This window comes from Trachymyrmex cornetzi, unplaced genomic scaffold (genome assembly GCF_001594075.2).
Source record: "Trachymyrmex cornetzi isolate Tcor2-1 unplaced genomic scaffold, Tcor1.1 scaffold37, whole genome shotgun sequence".
Lineage (NCBI taxonomy): Eukaryota > Metazoa > Arthropoda > Insecta > Hymenoptera > Formicidae > Trachymyrmex > Trachymyrmex cornetzi.
Genome location: NW_017298429.1, coordinates 473,003 through 492,198, shown reverse-complemented (window position 1 = coordinate 492,198; position 19,196 = coordinate 473,003). Strand labels below are relative to the sequence as shown.

Genomic DNA, 19,196 nt, shown 5'->3' with positions numbered 1-19,196 from the left:
CTTAGTGCGCACTGAGTGCGCACTACGCGAGTGTCGTGCGATCAAATGAACACGTGACACTAGCTAAGTGCGCATTGGCACTGCCAATCGAACATACTCTTGACACTGAGTGCAGCCAGTGCACCCCAATCGAAAACGCTATAATATTAATTAGGGGAGGATCCCGTTTGCCTACAGTTCTGATTGTACACACCACTCATATCAACTGGTGCCTAGTAATTTTTCACTGTTTTGCCAATGAGATTATTTTATTTTTAAATTGGCCAATCAGCGATACATGTGCGCAATATGCGATGTGTGCAATCGGAGCCCTCCCATTAATTAGTATGATATAATATTAATTTATGTATTAGTATACACCGGTCACCTCAAACCGGTGAATGGGACGAAATAATGATGTAATCTTAAGACGAATAATAGGCCTAGGGCTCTATTCTTGAAAAGAAACGTATACGAAAGTCTAGGGAAATACTATAGTATACGTAACGTATATACTGTAGCATTTCCCTAGACTTTCGTATACGTTTCTTTTCAGGCGTCGTCTACAATACACGGAGTAAAAAGTAAGAGTAAGAAATTGACCAATCACAGTCGATTATTCTTCTCACATTCGACTGTGATTGGTCAATTTCTTACTCTTACTTTTTACTCCGTGTATTGTAGACGACGCCTCAAGAATAGAACCCTTGTTCTTTTTAGCTGAACTTTTGCACCAGTTCATCTTTCTTTTCTCTCCAGGAGGAAAGAAGAAGAAGAAAGATGAACTGGTGCAAAAGTTCAGTCAAAAAGAACAGGCCTATTGTAACACAATGCACAGTCGAAACCGGAAACGTTTTACAAAAAATGGATGAGGTGATGCAATACCCGAAGCGGGCAAGACGTACGTCCATCCCGCTCGAGTGGTCTCGTGAGACTCGATCTGCAACAATGGGCGCATTCAGCGGACTCAACAGTTGAGTGAGCGCTCACTGTTATTGGTGTAGTCTAAATCTAAAATTCTAAATCTAAAATTCTGATTGGATGAGCTAAAAAAATACACCAATAACAGCGAGCGCTCACTCAACTATTTAGTCCGCTGAAGGGAGGGCTCCGATTGCACACATCGCATATTGCACACATGTATCGCTGATTCGCCAATTTAAAAATAAAATAATCTCATTGGCAAAACAGTAAAAAATTACTAGGCACCAGTTGATATGAGTGGTGTGTACAATCAGAACTGTAGGCAAACGGGATCCTCCCGATTTATACATTTAGATCCAATGAGAAACTAAGGGCAAGACCAATTATATTGAAGAATGACTGCGTCCAGGAGAGAAAGCAACTTTGCAACTGTTGTAAAATTCTTCAATATGATTGGTCTTACCCTTAGTTCCTTATTGGATCTAAATGTATAAACCAATTATATTCAAGAATTTTACAACAGTTGCAAAGCTGCTTTTTCTGCTGAACGCAGGTAATTTTACAACAGTTGCAAATATTCGGAATTGAAATAGTGCAATTTCCTTTATTTTCACGATTTGAAATCCTACGATATCAATTGCTATAATTACTATAATCAGAGAGAACCCTCAGAGTGGACATCCCAGCGTGGACCGACGATGAAATCAATCAGCGAGAATGGTGGAGGAGCCTTAAGAATCCAAGTACTCATTTTTGGTTCCTCGAATTTTATCATCACTTCAAAATTACCGCGACGCAAATGTTTAAATGGCCGCATTTGGAATCTGCGCAGTCAGTACGAAATTCGTCTCGAAAACGTGCCGAGTGCTGACTTTCGTCCATGTATGTATGTATGTATGTACACTTCCGGTGTCATGTTTGACGTTTCAGTCTCTGCCTCCTGTGCATTATTTTATAGCAATTATTGATATCGTGAGATTATAAATATCGGAATATATCAAAAGGAGATAATTACAAAAATCATGGTAACACAAAAATAATTAATAAATATGCTAAAAATTAAAAATTGCTTTAATAATCTAACCTTAAAGTAGATGTAGTATTGTATATTATTGTATAATTTCTTTCATACATTTTGATTATCTTTCATATTGTGTAATCAGAAAATCACTTATGGCTAAATTTTTTATTCTTTAATCATTTTCTGTTTATAAATAATATTTTAACTTATTTCAGTTTATCTCAATAATTTATAATTGTTAACTTTTATCCCATAAAGTTCTAACTTTAAAAAATATATACATATTTTTTACTTAGAAAAAGATAATTATTTAATATAATACTACACATACTAAGCTTTTAAAATCTTTTATTCGAAAGTGATTACAGAAACAAATTTTTTCAGCTTGTGTTGGTATTAGGAGACTTGCACATTCCACATAGATGTAGTAGCCTCCCAAGTAAATTCAAGAAACTGCTAGTACCAGGAAGAATACAGCATATCTTATGCACTGGCAATCTTTGTACAAAAGAATCCTATGATTATCTCAAGACATTAGCCAGTGATGTACATGTAGTCAGAGGAGATTTTGATGAAGTACATATTCATCCAACGGTTTTGTTCAATCATTTAAGCACAAGAACATGGAATAATATTAAAATGTAGTCAAAACAATTGTCCTTTCTACCAATGTAGATTAACTGTAATTTCAGTTCAATTAACCAAGATTAAGTCAAAAGATTAAAATTAAATTACATTGGTAGAAATGGATAATGGATGATTAGATATGTCAAATAAAATTGAGAACAAGAAAATTAGAGTTATTATTGATTAAGTTAAATTACAAGAAACTGCATAATTGTAAATATTATCTATGTGCAGATCAAAGCAAAAAATTTTATTTGTTTACAGAATCTAAATTATCCAGAACAGAAAGTAGTTACTGTAGGCCAGTTCAGAATAGGACTTTCCCATGGGCATCAAGTGGTTCCATGGGGTGATCCAGAATCTTTAGCTTTGATACAGAGACAATTAGATGTCGATATTCTCATATCCGGACACACACATAAATTTGAAGCCTATGAGCACGAAAATAAATTCTATATCAATCCTGGGTCAGCTACTGGAGCTTATAATCCTCTAGACACGTAAGTTTCTTTTCAAAAAGATCTAAAAATGATATAAAAAAATATTAAAGTGTATTGAATATAATATTTTTGAGAATAAATATATTTCCAAAGATTCAGTTCACAAATATTATATTTTTTTTTATTACAAATTATTTTTAAATTAATTATTTGATATAATATTTTAATCGTTAATGTATAAACTATTTTCTCTGAAAAACAGACACATTTACAATAATGATTAGTGTAATAAGAAAATTCTATGGGAATTCTTTTTAATAATAATTTGTTTTTAGGTCAGTTATACCATCATTCGTATTGATGGACATTCAAAGTTCAACGGTGGTTACGTATGTATATCAACTGGTCGGAGACGAAGTTAAAGTGGAAAGAATTGAATATAAAAAAAGTTAGAACTATCGGAATTTCCAGAATGTATCTATTATGGGTTATACCCCGAAATTTATACCAAGAATGCAATTATATGTATGAATATTCAACATTTGTCGAATACTTTTAATCTATCTTGGATTAATTATCTAATTAATTAATTAGCATTTAAACGTAATTCGTATATTTGTTGTAAATAAAATTATATCACTATTATATATAAAATAAGTTCTCTCTGTAAAAGTAGATTAATGGACAAATTACTTTGAAAAAAGTTACCCTTAATAATATCTCTCTATATAAAATTCTATAAAATTATCCCCTACATAGCGTTTGATACATAATTTAGTATTTAATTTCTTTATTTCCCTAGAAAGACATAATATGAAAGACGAAACAATGTTTTTTTTCTGCTTATGACAAATATATAACAGAAAAATAAAAACATACGTATATCTTATTAAAATAGTAATTCGGATAATTCAACATTCATTCTGGCAAACTCTCTCAATTTATAAATTAAAAATAAATAATTGCTCGTTATTCTATTATTTTCTGGATTTCCTTAGAAGTGTAAACCCTTCGCCAGTAAACGCTTTAAACTCATCTGGATCCTTCGTCTAAAAGAATGTAAACAATATTAATCACAATACAATCACGTATAATGCCGTATGAAGTTGCCATAAATTAAGTCATAAATTTGCATTACACAACGAAGTTCGAGATAAAATTTTACTTATAATTCTATATGTCGTAGAGAACTCCAACTGAAGTTTTTACCTCCTTATTATTCGCTGGCTTCATATTTCGCAGGAACCTAAGAGTACCTATTTGGTAATCATAATCGGGTATTCCGCGAACATAGGTCGGCTTGGTAGTTACAGTTTCCTGCTTGGGCATGTCTTTGCGTTTTTTACCATCCAGCCGGACACCTTCACCCTGAAAAGGTACAAAGCCAGTCTGCGCCGGCATCAAATCGGCCAAATGCTCTATCTCATCTTCTTCCTTCCTTGGCTTTCGTACTGGCTCTTTATAGCCTACCGGTGGAGCAAACTCCACATTCATGTCACATTCAATGATACTAACTGCTGGACCAGGTCTGGTTTCTAGTACGCACATCTCGTAAATCTTCTGATTATATTTGATTGCAATTACATCGCCCGTAGTTAGACAGGCAAAGCTGCGCAGGCCGTTCTCCAATACAGCCTTAGGATTTGTGATATCCAGAAAGTCCTCAGACTGTGGCTGAAAACGAGAAAATGTCGCAACTGGTAATGACACACTCTCTACATTCAGTAGTTCGCCTTCCTCCAGCAACAGATTATGCATCATCTATGAGAATGTATAATAGGTTTTCTTTACTAACCCAATAAGGCAAATAGACTTTTCCTTCATCGGCGATAAACTCCAGTACACCGCAGTGAGTAATTCTATTTGTTTTCTTGTTGGTTAGTTTGAATAACATTGGGTAAATAATATTGAGCCTTGTAAGCTGCTCCAAGGCAGATGGTGGCATGATTACTGAAAAAAAAAACAGATCAATCCAAAGTATTCTTCCTGTTATCATCTAATTGTCAGTTGGTACTCACTCTTGCCGCCGCGTTCGACATCCTGACGATAGGTTCCAGGTAACATCGACACTGAGAAGCATTTGTACTGAGTGTTGAAGGGCCGCGGAATCTCCGGGAACATGTTAAATCCGAACTGAAACTGAAAAGTCATCCAGTGTCATGCTAAACTGTTAACCTCAATTACTCTCCTCTCCATTTGGGAAACAAATTTTGGCAAGATTTTTGCCGTTTCCCTGGTTACCCTGGTAGAATCATCGATTTCTTCGGCTCTCTTACCATGGTTGGAGTTTGTTGATTCTCTTGACGATTTTTTCTTTATAGGATTTTTTCTTATAGCGACATGAATTTTCAACGAGTCACGAGCGTCACGAGTCACCGTCACGACATTTGTATTAATTTGTACGTAATTTTATTTTTCTTCTTCAATTGGCTTTAATTTGAGAGGTCGAAAATACGATCAGAACCAAAGACATCAGGTGCGTTACTGCGTTCTACCTGACCCTCCACAACTCACAAGTCACAACAGTCACAACAAGGCTTGCTGGTTCGCTCACATTACGACTCTCACGAGCATTGGCTGCGTTGTGATTCTTTAATATAATTGATTCTTACCTTTAGATCTTTGCTGAGTTTAGGAACCAATCATATTAAAGAATCACTAAGCGCTAACATATTAGTTTTCTTTGCTGAACGCAGCCACATTATTTGTTCTTGTTTAATATTTGATAAATAACATGAATGAAATCATGATGAAATTAATAAAATCATGATAATAAAATAAAATCATTAAAAAAATGATTTTTAATATAAATGATAAAAAAAATAATTTTTAATAAAATCATAAAATTAATGAAATCATGATGAAATTAATAAGGTGAAGCACTTTCGTGGATACACAATTTGAATTTGGAAAGCACACAATTCACACACACACATTGGCTGCATTCAGGTTTCCAGTATAACCTGGTTGTACATGTTGGGGAACATTTAATTGGTTATTTCCAATATTGCTATTGCTATTATGCGCAATGTTTCACCTCATTGGCTGCATTCAGGAAACTCAACAGTTGAGTGAGCGCTCACTGTTATTCGTGTATTTTTTTAGATAGTCCAACCAGATTTTAGATCTAGAAGAATACATCAATAGCAGTGAGCGCTCACTTAACTGAGTGCTTTCCATTTGGTGACACAAATCGACACAAGTACTGTTTTATCTTTGTCACTCTCTGAATGTCAAGAAGGATAGAATGATGCTTGTGTCGATTTGTGTCATCAAATGGAAAGCATCCATTGTTGAGTCTACTGAACGCAACCATTATGAATTCTTCGGTTTTTAGCAGAAAGGACAGACTCTTGCATAACGCATAACACGTAATACATAAGAAAATATACCAATCGAAGTTCTCCATTTCCTTCCTTTCTTTGAAATAAAGTACTCTGATTGGTTCAATTTCTTATGCCTCATGTGTTATGCGTTATGCAAGAGTCTGTGCTCCCCAAAGCATAGAGAATGGACTGCGCGATCCGTGTGTCAAAATGGTTCATAGAGATAAGAGAGAGAGACCATTCAGACGGCCATTTCTATCTCTTTCCATTCAATGGTGTAATGGGAGAGAGAATGAAAAAGAGATTAGCCATCTCCCACTGTCCCTCTCTCTCATTATTGTCGATATTTGATACACTACTTAGCCCGGATCCTCATACGGGCAACAGCGCTTTGACACCGAACGCTGATTGGTGAAAAACGGGTGATGGGGGTAAATTTTACCCCCACAACCAGCTTTTCACCAATCAGAGCTCTGTGTCGAAGCGCTGTTGCCCGTATGAGGATCCGGGCTTAGATACGGATCGCGCAGTCCATTCTCTATTAGCGTTTTCGGCCCGATCGGGTTTGCACTAACCTTGGTTGGATTAATCTTTCCTATTGGTTGACGTCACCCGTTGTACCAATAGGAGAGCACAAAACGCCATTAATCCAACCCAGGTTGATGCAAACCTGGCCGGGCCGAAAATGCTATATGTCTTTGGTGGTCCCCGCTTTTCTGTTGAGTAGCACAAGGGCTACTTAGGGAGCTTTCCAGCAGAGGCACAAATCGACACAAGAATCATTCCGTCTTTGTTTCTTACTGATTATTGAACAAGGACAGAATGACTCTTGTATCAATTTGTCTCTTGCTGGAAAGCTCCCTGAATTATCAATTAAAATCATTTAAATTTAATGGCTACCCACGTAATGACATAAACTGCATAACCATAGCATTAGGGAGTGCTTATATTGGCCGTACGGCTGCTTTCACATGCAGCGTAACTTGTGTCAGCCAATCAAATCGTCTCAACTAGAATAAAGGTACCTTTTCATGTTGACACTCAACACTCAATTTCAGCGTCAAAATTGACTACGTGATCAAAATTGACGCTTGATATTCGTCAATTTCTATCACGTGACTTATTTTGACGCCGAAAATGAGCGTCGAGCGTCAGCATGAAAAACGACATATACTACGTTTACACGGCACGCTTCAGGGCTATTCCACACAAACTTGCATAGCCGCATAAACATATGCATAAAGAAAATCATCCAATCGCAGTTATGTTTGTCTTTATGACAGAAATGTGATTGGATAATTTTCTTCATGCATATGGTTATGCGGCTCTGCAAGTTTGTGTGGAATGGCCCTTACGCCGAAGTTATAACATCGATGTTATGAAACTGGCCAATCATAGCTGTTCCTCTGAAGAATGAAATGACTGTGATTGGTAGTAATATATACATAGACCAAGCATTCTGTCCATAGCTTGAGGGTGCCATCACATGCGGCGTAACCTGCGTAAGCGTAACCTGCGTATTCTAGTAATTTACTAGATACGTTATTTTTTATTTACTCGAATACGCCTTTCTGAAAGCCGGCATGCCATTGGGCGTATTTCGTGGAAGAGTAGAGAAATGCGGAACTAATGCAACCAATTGCTGATTAGAATTTCTGTTGTACACTCTAAAGAAATGCTAAACGAATTTACGATTGGTTTTCGTAACCTACGCAACTCGAAAAGTACGCCTTATGGGGAACCGGCACCTTTCCATCGCGTATATATGAGCGGATGATCGAATAAATTATTAAAATTGGAAAATTTTGTGAGACCACTCTTTAGGCTTATTCGACGCGTTTTTGCATGAAACGAAAGAATCTGGCAAACAAAACGTCGTTCTGCCTTGTGATCTGAGATATTAAGCGTTAAAGTTGATGACTATTGAGAATAGGAAATATGTCACAGAGGCAAAATGAGGTCTATAATTGTACTGTTCCACATGGGTTTCGACTTTTCACGCGTTGCAAAGGGGCGCACGACTGTTATGATTGTACTATTGCAAAATCGAAATTCTTATACATTTTTTCAGACAGAATAAGCTAAAATGAGCCAGAAATTAGATTCGACGCATGGTGGTTCTATCATGTTTCGGCGTAACAACAAAATAGCGTAAAAAGCATAAAGTGACTAGACAGAAACTGATGTTCAAGTGAAATGATATGATTGGTCGGCGCAAGTTACGCTTACGCAAGTTACGCCGCATGTGACGGCACCCTTAGAGTCCTAAGTTACGCACGAACCGCTCCATGGGACATTAAGGGCAAAATTATCGCGTACGTAAAACGGCGGACCGTTAGCGATTCTTATTTCATGTAGAAGTGCTCCTTAACCAAAAAGGTAGATACAAATAAATACGGTAGTATATTAGAGTCCTGATTGAAAGAAATTATAATCTATTCAGTACTATTTAGTACAAAATAAGATGTTATTTTTGTTACAGAAAAAATGGATTCAAATGAAGACTATATATTGTTAGCAATTTTTACACTAGTAAACAAATTCAAACAAAGTAATCCTTTTAAACAAGAAATACTGCGTAGAAAAATCTTATTTTTGTATGCATTGTATGAAGATATAAGAAACAAAGGAAAAGACAAACAACGTCAATTTTGGGAACGACCCATATTTACTGTGCATCGACGTCGAGGTCTACAATAGCGATCGTAGGGCCTTAAGTCGTAGAAAATCATTAATGATACTTACAGCTGACGGCATATTTTCTTGATTTTCCATAATTTCGTGGTAATTATAGAAAAATTCAAAATCCACTTCAAAAATCAATGAAATTAAGTTTATTCAACGCATTTTTGTATGAAACGGAAGAAATCTGGCAAAAAAAAGCGTCGCTCTGCCCCACGAACCAAGATATTAATAGCGTTTTCGATTGGGGTGCACTCAGTGTCAAGAGCGTGTTCGATTGGCAGTGCCAATGCGCACTTGGCTAGTGTCACGTGTTCATTTGATCGCACGACACTCGCGTAGTGCGCACTCAGTGCGCACTAAGTGGCACGAGATATTTTGACGCTGCCAGTTCAGTGCACGTTTTATCACAGTTAAGGATATACATAGGGACAAGCAAATCTGCGCAGTTGAATTGAAAACGGGGTCTTGTCTCTACTCTTATAGCGTTTTCGGCCCGATCGGGTTTGCACCAACCTGGGTTGGATTAATCTTTCCTATTGGTTGACGTCGCCCGCTCTACCAATAGGAGAGCACAAAACGCCATTAATCTAACCCAGGTTGGTGCGAATCTGGCCGGGCCGAAAACACTATTAATATCTTTTACTGTGGTTTTGTAACATTTTGTTGAACATTGCTTCAAAGTGAACAAAAATGAGTTTCAGCTTTAGCACTGAAAATCTTGGCGTATTCTTTTGAACTTGCACTATTCAGTGCAACCCATGGAACTCGTCCAGTGTTGGTGTGAACTGAGTGCGCACTGGTGCGCACTAACTTTTGCCCAATCGAAAACGCTATAAGCGTTAATAAAAAATAAACCGCTGATTGTTGCGTATAGGCATAAACGACGCGTACGTAAAACGGCGGATCGTCGGTGATTGGTCGGATCCTTCGATACGCGAATACGCGCGTACAGTGATACGCGTCATGGGACGGCACCCTAAGGTTTGTTCGCGTCGCATGCTCCAACATGCTTCAATATGCTCCTGCCATAGTTTCTACTCACTCTAATGAGTGCATTGAAGTGAGTAGAAGCTACAATAGGAGCATATTGGAGCACGTTAGAGCATACGACGCGAACAAACCTCTAGATTTATCAGAGAGGCGCAACCGGTGTTATGCATTCTGATTCGCTGTTGCAATCTAACCAATTGCGTGACTTGGCAGCCATTTATAGTACTAGTGATATATTTCTATTTTATTTTATCCTACACATTCTATCTCACTTATCCTACATGTCTTATCTTGTTTGATATAGTTTAAAGGCAGTTTCATAGCATGTCAGCCATATTTAGTACTCTCCTTAGTATCTTTGTCATACTGACTTAAGCCGGTTGCGTCTCTCTGATAAATCTAGGACTTTACATAGCTTGAAGTCGGATTAGAACCCATGGTGTCTCTTTCTATTTTGATGAGAGCAGTGCGAAAGAGTGAAATAGCACGGGTCCTAAAACGCCACATAAACTGTCAATTTCCGGCTTCAACCCCCACCACTAAAAAACATGGGAATGCTTGGGCTGCAGTCTACTTGACGCTACAAATGCTTCGAATCGTTCTTTGAATAGTCAATTCGTAAAATTCTTTATTCTGACTGGTCGCTCAAACGGGTGGCATCCAGTTGGACACGGCTTAATTGGACACGAGTCACTCACAGTTCTCGAGACTACAAAGCTCCTAAGGTTGCTGTGATTGGTAGTGTTCAATCGAGCCGTGATCAATCGGGATCACCCCGCTCAAACGCTTCGAAGCGTTTGTAGCGTCAAATGGACCACAGCCTAGAGGTGCGTTCCGTATCGCGCATGATGTGCATGATGCATCCATTGTCCTTGTTTAACATTTGGTGAGCAACAAGGATAAACGAAGCATTATGCGCATCATGCGAGAAACGGAACGTACCCTAAAGCCCATGACACATAGAAGAACGTAAGGCCGTAACATGCAAGCAGTAAGTGAATTGACCAATCACAGTAGAGACCGTAGGGCCAGTAGCGAATCCAATGTTACGATTTCCTTACTGGTTACGTCTTACGGACTTACGTTTTTCTATGTGCTCCCGGCTTAATTCTATGTATATATGTCGTTGACTTGAAAAAACACCTTAAGGTGTAGCAGCTGGGGATCGATTCTGTATCTTGAAACGAGGTGAAAATTACAAAAGTGAGTGATTTTACTAGAATACTGATAATTTCATTGGTCAATACCTAGTAAATTTGCTCACTTTTGTAATTTTCTCCTTGATTGAAGATACAGAATCGACCCCCTGTTATAATTTGATACAATTTGATTAGTTGACGCAAGTTACGCTTACGCAAGTTACTCTACATGTGAAAGCAGCCTAATGCATAAGAAAATGAACCAATCAAAGTTCTTTGTTCCCTTCCTTTCCATGAAATAAAGAACTCTGATTGGTTGAATTTCTTATGCTTTATACAAGAGTTTGTGTTATGCGTTAGGGGCTCAGCACAATAAAAGGAACAGGGAACAGAGAACAGAGAATAAAAATTTTAACCTATCAGAAATTAAGTATTGTGGAATACACAGTTTCTGACAGGTTGAAATTCTTATTCTCTGTTTTCTGTTGCCTATTCCTTTTATTGGCTGCGTTCAGCGGTTTGGATGATCTAAAAGAATACACCAATAACAGCGAGCGCTCACTCAACTGTTGAGTCCGCTGAACGCAGCCATTGTGCGAAGCCCCTTATACAATAGTCCGTGCTCCCCTCTTTACGTTTTTGTATGCAAGGTATGTGTACATACATGTGCCATGGGCTTTAGCTCGCGCATGTGCAGTTGAATTTCGTACACGCTGGAGCTAGAAATTACCGGAATCGGGAGAGTTTCGCTTTTCGCTACTATATATTCTGCAATAGTTCCTCGCCGTTGCGTCGGGCGCAAGCAACGGTGAACGGACTTAACGAATTAGCGGATCGCATCGCGTGGCGAGGGCGAGGGTGAGGGAGTGTCGTCGCCGTCGCGTCGTGTCGTGTCGTGTCGCGGTGTCGTCGGTGCGCAATTCCGCGATCGTGAGATCAAGGGAGAGAGACGGAGAAGCGGAAAGGACAAAGAGAGACGGATAGATCGAGCGCGAGCGAGCGTACCACGTACCGCGTACCGAGTATCGCGCGAGCGTCGAAAGTAACGAGTCATCTACCGATCCAAGATGGCAGAAGGCCAGCAGGAGGGTGGTCCGAAAAAGATCACCATCAACGTGAAAACCCCGAAGGAAAAGCAGACCGTCGAGATCGAGGAGAATGCGACGATAAAAGAAGTAAGTGCGGGATAACGATGGCGACAACGAGCCTCGTCTCCTTCTCTTTGCCATTCGCGGCCTAATCGCCGCCCCCTTGGCATTACGCCAAGCATCAGCTGTCAAACCGATTTGGTTAGTTCGGCATCTCTAATCTTGTGTTTGTTTCTTTCTTTTCTCTCCCCCCCCTTCCCCCCTCTTCGTCGGACACGCCGGCAGTTTAAGGAGGCAGTCTCCAAGAAGTTTAACGCACAGGCCGATCAGCTGTGCCTCATCTTCGCCGGCAAGATCATGAAGGATCATGAGACCCTCAGTACTCACAACATCAAGGACGGCCTGGCGGTGCATCTGGTGATTAAGGCTCCACGCACCGCAACTACGCAGAATCAGGAGTCCAACTCGGCCTCGAGACCACAAGGTATTCTATCAAGCACAACTTGAATTTAATCGAATACAGCGATAAAATTAAGCCGCGATATTATGGAACATTTAACATGTATACGGGTCATGGAGTATTCTGTGTTCTTTAATTCTTATTGTTAATTCTTATTATTAATATACTTCTGCACATAGATGACTACCAGAATAAAAAAATGGAATTTTTGTGAGCTGCAGATGACATGTGAATACTTTACAATGTATCTAAAAAAAATTTCCAAAAAATATGCAAAAATAATTTACAAATTTAATTTATAACTTAAAAAATTTTCCCTAACAATAAATTTTATATTAGATCTTTTGTATTTAGAATTACAATATAATTTGATTAATACCTACAATTAAGAAGGATTATTTAATAAGAATATTTCAGTTTTAAATTTGCGAACATAAATATTTATATTGCACGAAGAAGTGTATAATAATATTTGCATTGACAATTGTGTATAAATTACAGCTGATGTTAGTGCCAGTCCATTTGGTTTGGGGAGCTTAGGTGGATTGATGGGATTAGAGTCCCTTGGCTTAGGCTCAGCTAATTTCATAGACTTACAGCAACGTATGCAACGGGAATTGCTCTCGAATCCAGAAACAATGCGACAAGTGCTCGATAATCCATTGGTTCAGAGTTTGATGAATGATCCGGAGAACATGCGCAATTTGGTTACTGCCAATCCCCAAATGCAAGAATTGATGCAACGTAACCCAGAAATCAGTCACATGTTGAATAACCCTGAACTTTTACGGTAGGTAACCTTAAACTAATAAATTGGAATTTACTTAAAAGCTAATTTGCATACAATAGTTAAACTATAAAATTTCTTTCTTAACCTTTTCTCGAGCTTGATTTATGAATCACATATATTGTGCAGTATTTAAAGATTAAATTTCAAATCAAAGATTTATTTCTAATCAAATTTCTTTTTGTACTTCTCTATTGAATTGAAAACAAATTACAATTGACTTTTTTCAGGGCTGTATATTTCTTAATTTTGAAATGTTTTTTATTTGTGTCTTTAAGTTAATTGCTGAGTCAATATTTTAAACTACAATTTGGAAACTAGATATTTGTCAATTGTGCAATATTGCACAATGTTATTTATGAAAATTGATTTTCAGACAAACGATGGAATTGGCACGTAACCCGTCAATGCTGCAAGAACTGATGCGTTCGCACGATCGAGCTTTGTCTAATCTAGAAAGCATACCTGGGGGTTATAGTGCTCTACGTCGTATGTATCGTGATATCCAGGAGCCAATGTTAGCAGCCGCAACGAATGGTCGTAATCCTTTCGCCGCTCTAGTGGAAAACAGTTCCAATCAGGACTTGCAAAATCCACAACAGGGTCAGGAAAATCGGGATCCGCTGCCGAACCCATGGAATCAAAGCCAGAATGACACTGGTACGGTACAACAGAATCAAAGCAGAGGTCTGCTAGATTCACCAGGTATGCAGAGTCTCACGGCACAAATGATAGAGAATCCACAGTTAATGCGAAACATGCTAAACGCTCCATATACGAGATCCATATTGGAAGCAATGGCGGCTGATCCAGCAATGGCTAGTCGGGTAATTGCAGCAAATCCGTTTCTCCGTGGTAATCCGCAGATGCAAGAGCAAATGCGTGCAATGATGCCCGCCTTCATACAACAAATGCAAAACCCGCAGATACAGAACGTCGTCACCAACCCTGACGCTCTAGCTGCCATTATGCAGATTCAGCGGGGTATGGAACAATTGCGCACCGTCGCTCCTGAACTCGTGGAAAAGTAAGTTTCTTTATATAGAAAGTAAGTTTAAGTTTATATTCGCTATATCATTTGCTTTAAAAATTAATATTTTAATAGCGCATGATTATATAAGTGCAAACGTGTGTGTTTTAGTATGGGCCTTACGGTCCCACCTACACCCACAACACCGAACACGACCGGCACCAATTCCAGTGTACCAACTACCCAATCATCGGACAGCAATCAGCAAGACGCATTTTCCCAGTTCATGGCACGTATGGTAAGAACAATGACTTAATTTCTAAAACAATTCAATTTTCTTCTCGAGAAACGATTTTGGAGTAGAGTACCCTCTCTCCTTTTTAAAATAATTTAATTAATTTAAATGTTTAACAAATATATAACAATCTTTCAAAACAATACAGTCTTTAATAATGAGCATTTAAAAAATATGTATAATTGTAGCATTTTGGTATAATAAGAGTCATTCTTCATATCTATTTGATATATATATAACGTTATATTATATAACGTTCTTAATCTTGTATAAGTATGACATATTTGTATAGTATACTTGTGTACGCCAAATCATATTTCATTTATGTGTATTAGGTTTCTGCAATGGCATTAAATCAAGGTGTAGAAGTTGACGGTCAACCTGTACCTCCACCAGAGGAACGTTACAGAGCACAGTTAGAACAACTTACGGCTATGGGTTTTCTTAATAGAGATGCTAATTTACAAGGTAAGAGTCATCCTGACAACGCAGTTTTTCTTTTCTGTCTAATTTTTTTGTTTTGCTTGCTTTTATTTAAGAACTATATAAAAAAATGAACAACTTTATCAATATACATTATATCTCTGATATGATATTATTCGATCACAAACAGTCGCGTCATGTTTTAATGTTAAAATTAAATAATGTCTGATATTATGAATATTTAATATTTTTTAAAACACAAGAATATATATTATTCTAATATTTTGCATTTAATTACTGCTTAAGATATGTAATATCCCTTTTTTATTTTTCAGCGTTAATTGCAACGTTCGGAGATATAAACGCTGCCGTTGAGAGACTACTCTCCAATGGACAAGTGTCTATGAGCTAACCACCAATCCGCAATACTGTTATTCCAATATTACCTTTAATTTTATCCTTATTTACCTCTTACGTTAATGTACGTAAGAGATATTTGAGGTAACTGGCTGTCAAAAATTATAAACTTATATCCTCCCTCTTTCCTCTGCCCCTTTTTTCTCAGTCTTGACAGAATACACGCTACTCACTCGTTCAATTTGCAGTTTTTCTTATTTAGATTCAGATTTGTCTGTGTTTTAGACGATAGATAGAAAAATATCAATGGTATGATCATTACTACTCGTTTCGCGATCAGTTGTTCACCTTTTTGAATCTCTCTTCTTGGTTCTTCGTCCGTGTATCCTCTTCAATGTGCTCTATGTACGATCAATTTCCTATGCTCTCAGGTCATTGGAATCGACTGTTTTTCCTCTATTCTTTAGTCTAAAGCCTCGTCTACAATAGTCGCACAGGTTGTGTCGGATGTCGTGAGTAGTAGCATCGTAGGAAAATTTGTCGCATGCCGCAAGAGTATCGCTAAATGAGCGTCTACAATAGTCACAACGATTGTTTGCACGTGATTCGATGACAAATTCTAAACGTCAACTTGCTGTGCTGTGATTGGCTGAGCTCATGCGACATGCACGTCGCAGTCGCAGAAAATTGAAGTTGGCTCAACTCCGCACGACAAGAGCTCTTGCGACTACGACAATCATGCGACTATATGCGACATTTCTGCGACATTTCATACGACATGCGACACAGCTTGTGCGACTATTGTAGACGAGGCTTTAATTCTACCCGCGCATAGGACGAAAATGTTACGTGTTTCGGCTTTCTCATAACCTGTGAGCATGTAATCGCATCATATAGTAATTTGTAAGTAATGGAGAATATTATAGTCACGAAACTAATTTTCCGGAGACATTATTATATCAATATTTTTTTTAATTTTTAGTATTAAAATTGTAATTCCACGCGCGCGTGTGTGTGTGTGTGTTTAAGACTCTGATAGTTTCACAATTAGTTATCCAAATATAAATTGTCAATAACGTAATGGTGCACTGTCTCAAGAATTATTTTCATGACTGTACAGAAACAAGCAATGCTAAATAATTTAATAGGACAGCAAATCTGTCAAACGAAAGATCCGAATTTGACACCTCATTTTGGCATCTTGTATATAAAAAATTTTAAATGTGGAAGAATATTCATATAATAATAAAAATAAAATAAATCACCAAATATATGATTAACGAAGAAATTAACACTTGCAAGTATTCTCCCTCTGCCTTCCCAATCTTGATGAGTTTTAGATATGTTTTGTGGTAAAGATAAAAATAAAAGACATGTATTTTTTTATGAGTGCTCTTACACACTTGGCGAAACATTTAGAATAGAATCGACATTCATTATCGTTCCAACGAAATATGTTTAAAACATAAAAATCGATTCGTTTCATCCCTTTTGTACGCATAGAAGCACTTGTATTATAAAATACATGTGTCTTTTGTTTTGATTTAAACTATAACGTATCTATAGTGTCTCAATTTTGACGAGGGCGAGAACAGTGAATACATAAGTACATATGAATAAATGCATTGTATATCCTGATCCTTTGAAGAGCAGAAATTCAAATAATCAGAATAAGAGAGGAAAGACAGTTGAAGAAAAATCTAAACTATAAAATCTTTGAACACAGGAAATCGACTGTAGCTCCGTCGATGTCATTTTTCCGTGTAAATTTTGTTAAAATATCGAGCTAATTATTAATTAAGTAGACTGTAATACGATGATATTCATAACACAGTTCATTACGCGTAATATCTTTACGACGTTTCTTAGGAGCATGAACGGAACCCGCATGGAAAATATAGATTGCCGCTATTTAACAAACTCGCTTTCTCGGCTTCATCGATCGATCGAGAGTGTATTCACAGTACAGTCAATCATCCCTTTTGCTTTCAGATATCCTGATACTTGTAATCTTGTAGCAAGGTATGTTATTTGTACGTTCTCAATAAAGGAACGACCGAACGTTGAAATCCATTGGGAATGAATGCTTTTTGGTGCACGGATTTCGTAATTATTTTATACACATGTATGTATATATATATAAATATATAAAACACGTATGTATGTATGTATATATATACATATATATATATATAACACGTATATATATACATATATACATATATATGTGTATATATATAAAACACGCGTATACATATATATACATATACATATGTTGTACGTAAATGAGATATATATTGGAGTATTGGCAGGATCCGCGTTATATTCGAAGAGCACGGTTTGACACGATCCGTTCTATAATACGGTTTTCATGTAAGTTTTATAGATACCGAGCATAAATAAGCAACACAACGGCTTTCTTTAACTTGCATACCGATGTGCACTGTATCTTTGTTGGTTTAACTTGATCGTAGGATAAAAACTATTATGATTAAGCGTTATATGTCTTGTAATACAAATTAGAAATTTGTAGCGTGACAATTGAGAAGCATACGGCATACAACTTGTTTATAGAGGAATATGCGTGATAAAAGATCCATGGCAATGCTATTACGCCCACATGTAAAACATGTGAACTCGAAAGGAAGCACCCAATCGTCGGTTAGCTCTAAGATATAAGGTAAAAAGAAAAAAAGATGTATGTTGTAAATTATCTTCTTCAGAAGAAAAAAAAACAGTTATATATATATATATATATATATATATAATTTTAATATTTTTGATTGATGTACGATTACGATAAATACCCATGCGCATTATATTATCGTTTACGTGTATTCATTATACTTCACTGAAAAACAAGACATTCTGCTGTAAAAAAAAGCGATTATATTACAAAATAAAGTTACGGTTGATTCATATTCATTGACGAAATGCTATCGACATCCTGTCGCAAAGCGATCATCGATTTAAAAAAAGGCTCGATTTAAAAAAATAAGTTTTGATTTTACTTGATCCTGAGTACGATTTATGAGACTCGTGCCTATTTTCATAATGTAGATGAACTTTAATTAATCTCGGTTTAACTTACAATTTATCTTTTTCTAATCCCCGTTTCTACCAATGTGGATTAACTTTAATCTCGGTTCAACTTACTCTTCACCTTTTTCTTATTCTTAAAACTAGAAAAAGATGAAGAATTAGTTGAACCGAGATTAAAGTTAAACTGCATTGGTAGAAACGGGCATAAGTCTTAGAAAAAGATGAAGAGTTAAAGGTTGAACCAAGATTAAATAAAAAACTAAAATACGTTAGTGTTTATTGAATAATTAAAATTCAGCTATAGTGGAGTAGAAACGGGCATTGTAAAAAGATAAATTATAAGTTTAATCTTATATATTTGTGGAACCGGGCCTAATAAAAGAAAGATAATAAAGCGTCAATCGAGTCGAGAGTTCCTTCGGTACGAAGGTGGGTCCCTGCCATCGCGGAACGGTCGTAAACGCGACGAGGACGGGGCGGTCAGAGTCAGCGTCGTCAGCGAGTCGGTCGAGTCGGTTCAGTCAGTCGAGTTGAGCCAGTACGTACTGGTCGTTCGGCCGGTTCGGTTCGGTTCGGTTCGCGTGTGAACGTAGAGCGTGACGTGACGCTGGCGCGGCGCCGGGAACCAGCAGCTGCCGCTCTG

The 19,196-nt window shown here is 37.3% G+C and overlaps 3 protein-coding genes across 4 annotated transcripts; 2 read left to right on the top strand and 1 right to left on the bottom strand.

Moving 5' to 3' along the window:
• Nucleotides 1-1,638: 1,638 nt before the first annotated feature.
• Vps29 (vacuolar protein sorting 29) lies at nt 1,639-3,597 on the top strand. Its single transcript, XM_018511338.1, is given in 5 exon segments — nt 1,639-1,732; nt 1,735-1,793; nt 2,309-2,500; nt 2,816-3,051; nt 3,327-3,597. Coding segments are annotated over 5 exon segments (627 nt in total). The 5' UTR covers nt 1,639-1,710; the 3' UTR covers nt 3,445-3,597.
• Nucleotides 3,598-3,769: 172 nt separating this feature from the next.
• Ufd1-like (ubiquitin fusion-degradation 1-like) lies at nt 3,770-5,517 on the bottom strand. 2 transcript variants are annotated; one of them, XM_018511332.1, is made up of 5 exons: nt 5,268-5,517; nt 5,010-5,130; nt 4,787-4,941; nt 4,201-4,752; nt 3,774-4,040 (listed from the first exon to the last, which is right to left on the bottom strand). In XM_018511332.1, exons 1-5 carry the CDS (start codon nt 5,268-5,270, stop codon nt 3,969-3,971), a joined length of 903 nt encoding a protein of 300 aa, XP_018366834.1. In that variant the 5' UTR covers nt 5,271-5,517; the 3' UTR covers nt 3,774-3,968. The 2 variants fall into 2 exon arrangements, with proteins under 2 accessions (XP_018366832.1, XP_018366834.1); XM_018511330.1 differs by lacking the exon at nt 5,268-5,517 and having other exon boundaries at nt 3,770-4,040; nt 5,010-5,142.
• A 6,317-nt stretch (nt 5,518-11,834) lies between these two features.
• Nucleotides 11,835-17,657, top strand: Ubqn (ubiquilin). Its single transcript, XM_018511381.1, has 7 exons — nt 11,835-12,306; nt 12,505-12,703; nt 13,181-13,469; nt 13,843-14,493; nt 14,608-14,734; nt 15,067-15,199; nt 15,490-17,657. The coding sequence occupies exons 1-7, from the start codon at nt 12,199-12,201 to the stop codon at nt 15,564-15,566; spliced, it is 1,584 nt and encodes a 527-aa protein (XP_018366883.1). The 5' UTR covers nt 11,835-12,198; the 3' UTR covers nt 15,567-17,657.
• Nucleotides 17,658-19,196: the final 1,539 nt, after the last annotated feature.

Bases quoted from the DNA above. Each gene is read 5' to 3' on its own strand.
- Ufd1-like (XM_018511330.1), bottom strand. From the start codon at position 5,142: ATGACTTTTCAGTTTCAGTTCGGATTTAACATGTTCCCGGAGATTCCG. The intron at 4,942-5,009 runs GTGAGTACCAAC...TTTTTTTTTCAG, and splicing joins TGTCGAACGCGGCGGCAAGA to TAATCATGCCACCATCTGCC. The intron at 4,041-4,200 runs GTAAAAACTTCA...ACATTCTTTTAG, and splicing joins AGCCAGCGAATAATAAGGAG to ACGAAGGATCCAGATGAGTT.
- Ubqn (XM_018511381.1), top strand. From the start codon at position 12,199: ATGGCAGAAGGCCAGCAGGAGGGTGGTCCGAAAAAGATCACCATCAAC. The intron at 12,307-12,504 runs GTAAGTGCGGGA...ACACGCCGGCAG, and splicing joins AGAATGCGACGATAAAAGAA to TTTAAGGAGGCAGTCTCCAA. The intron at 15,200-15,489 runs GTAAGAGTCATC...TTTATTTTTCAG, and splicing joins TAGAGATGCTAATTTACAAG to CGTTAATTGCAACGTTCGGA.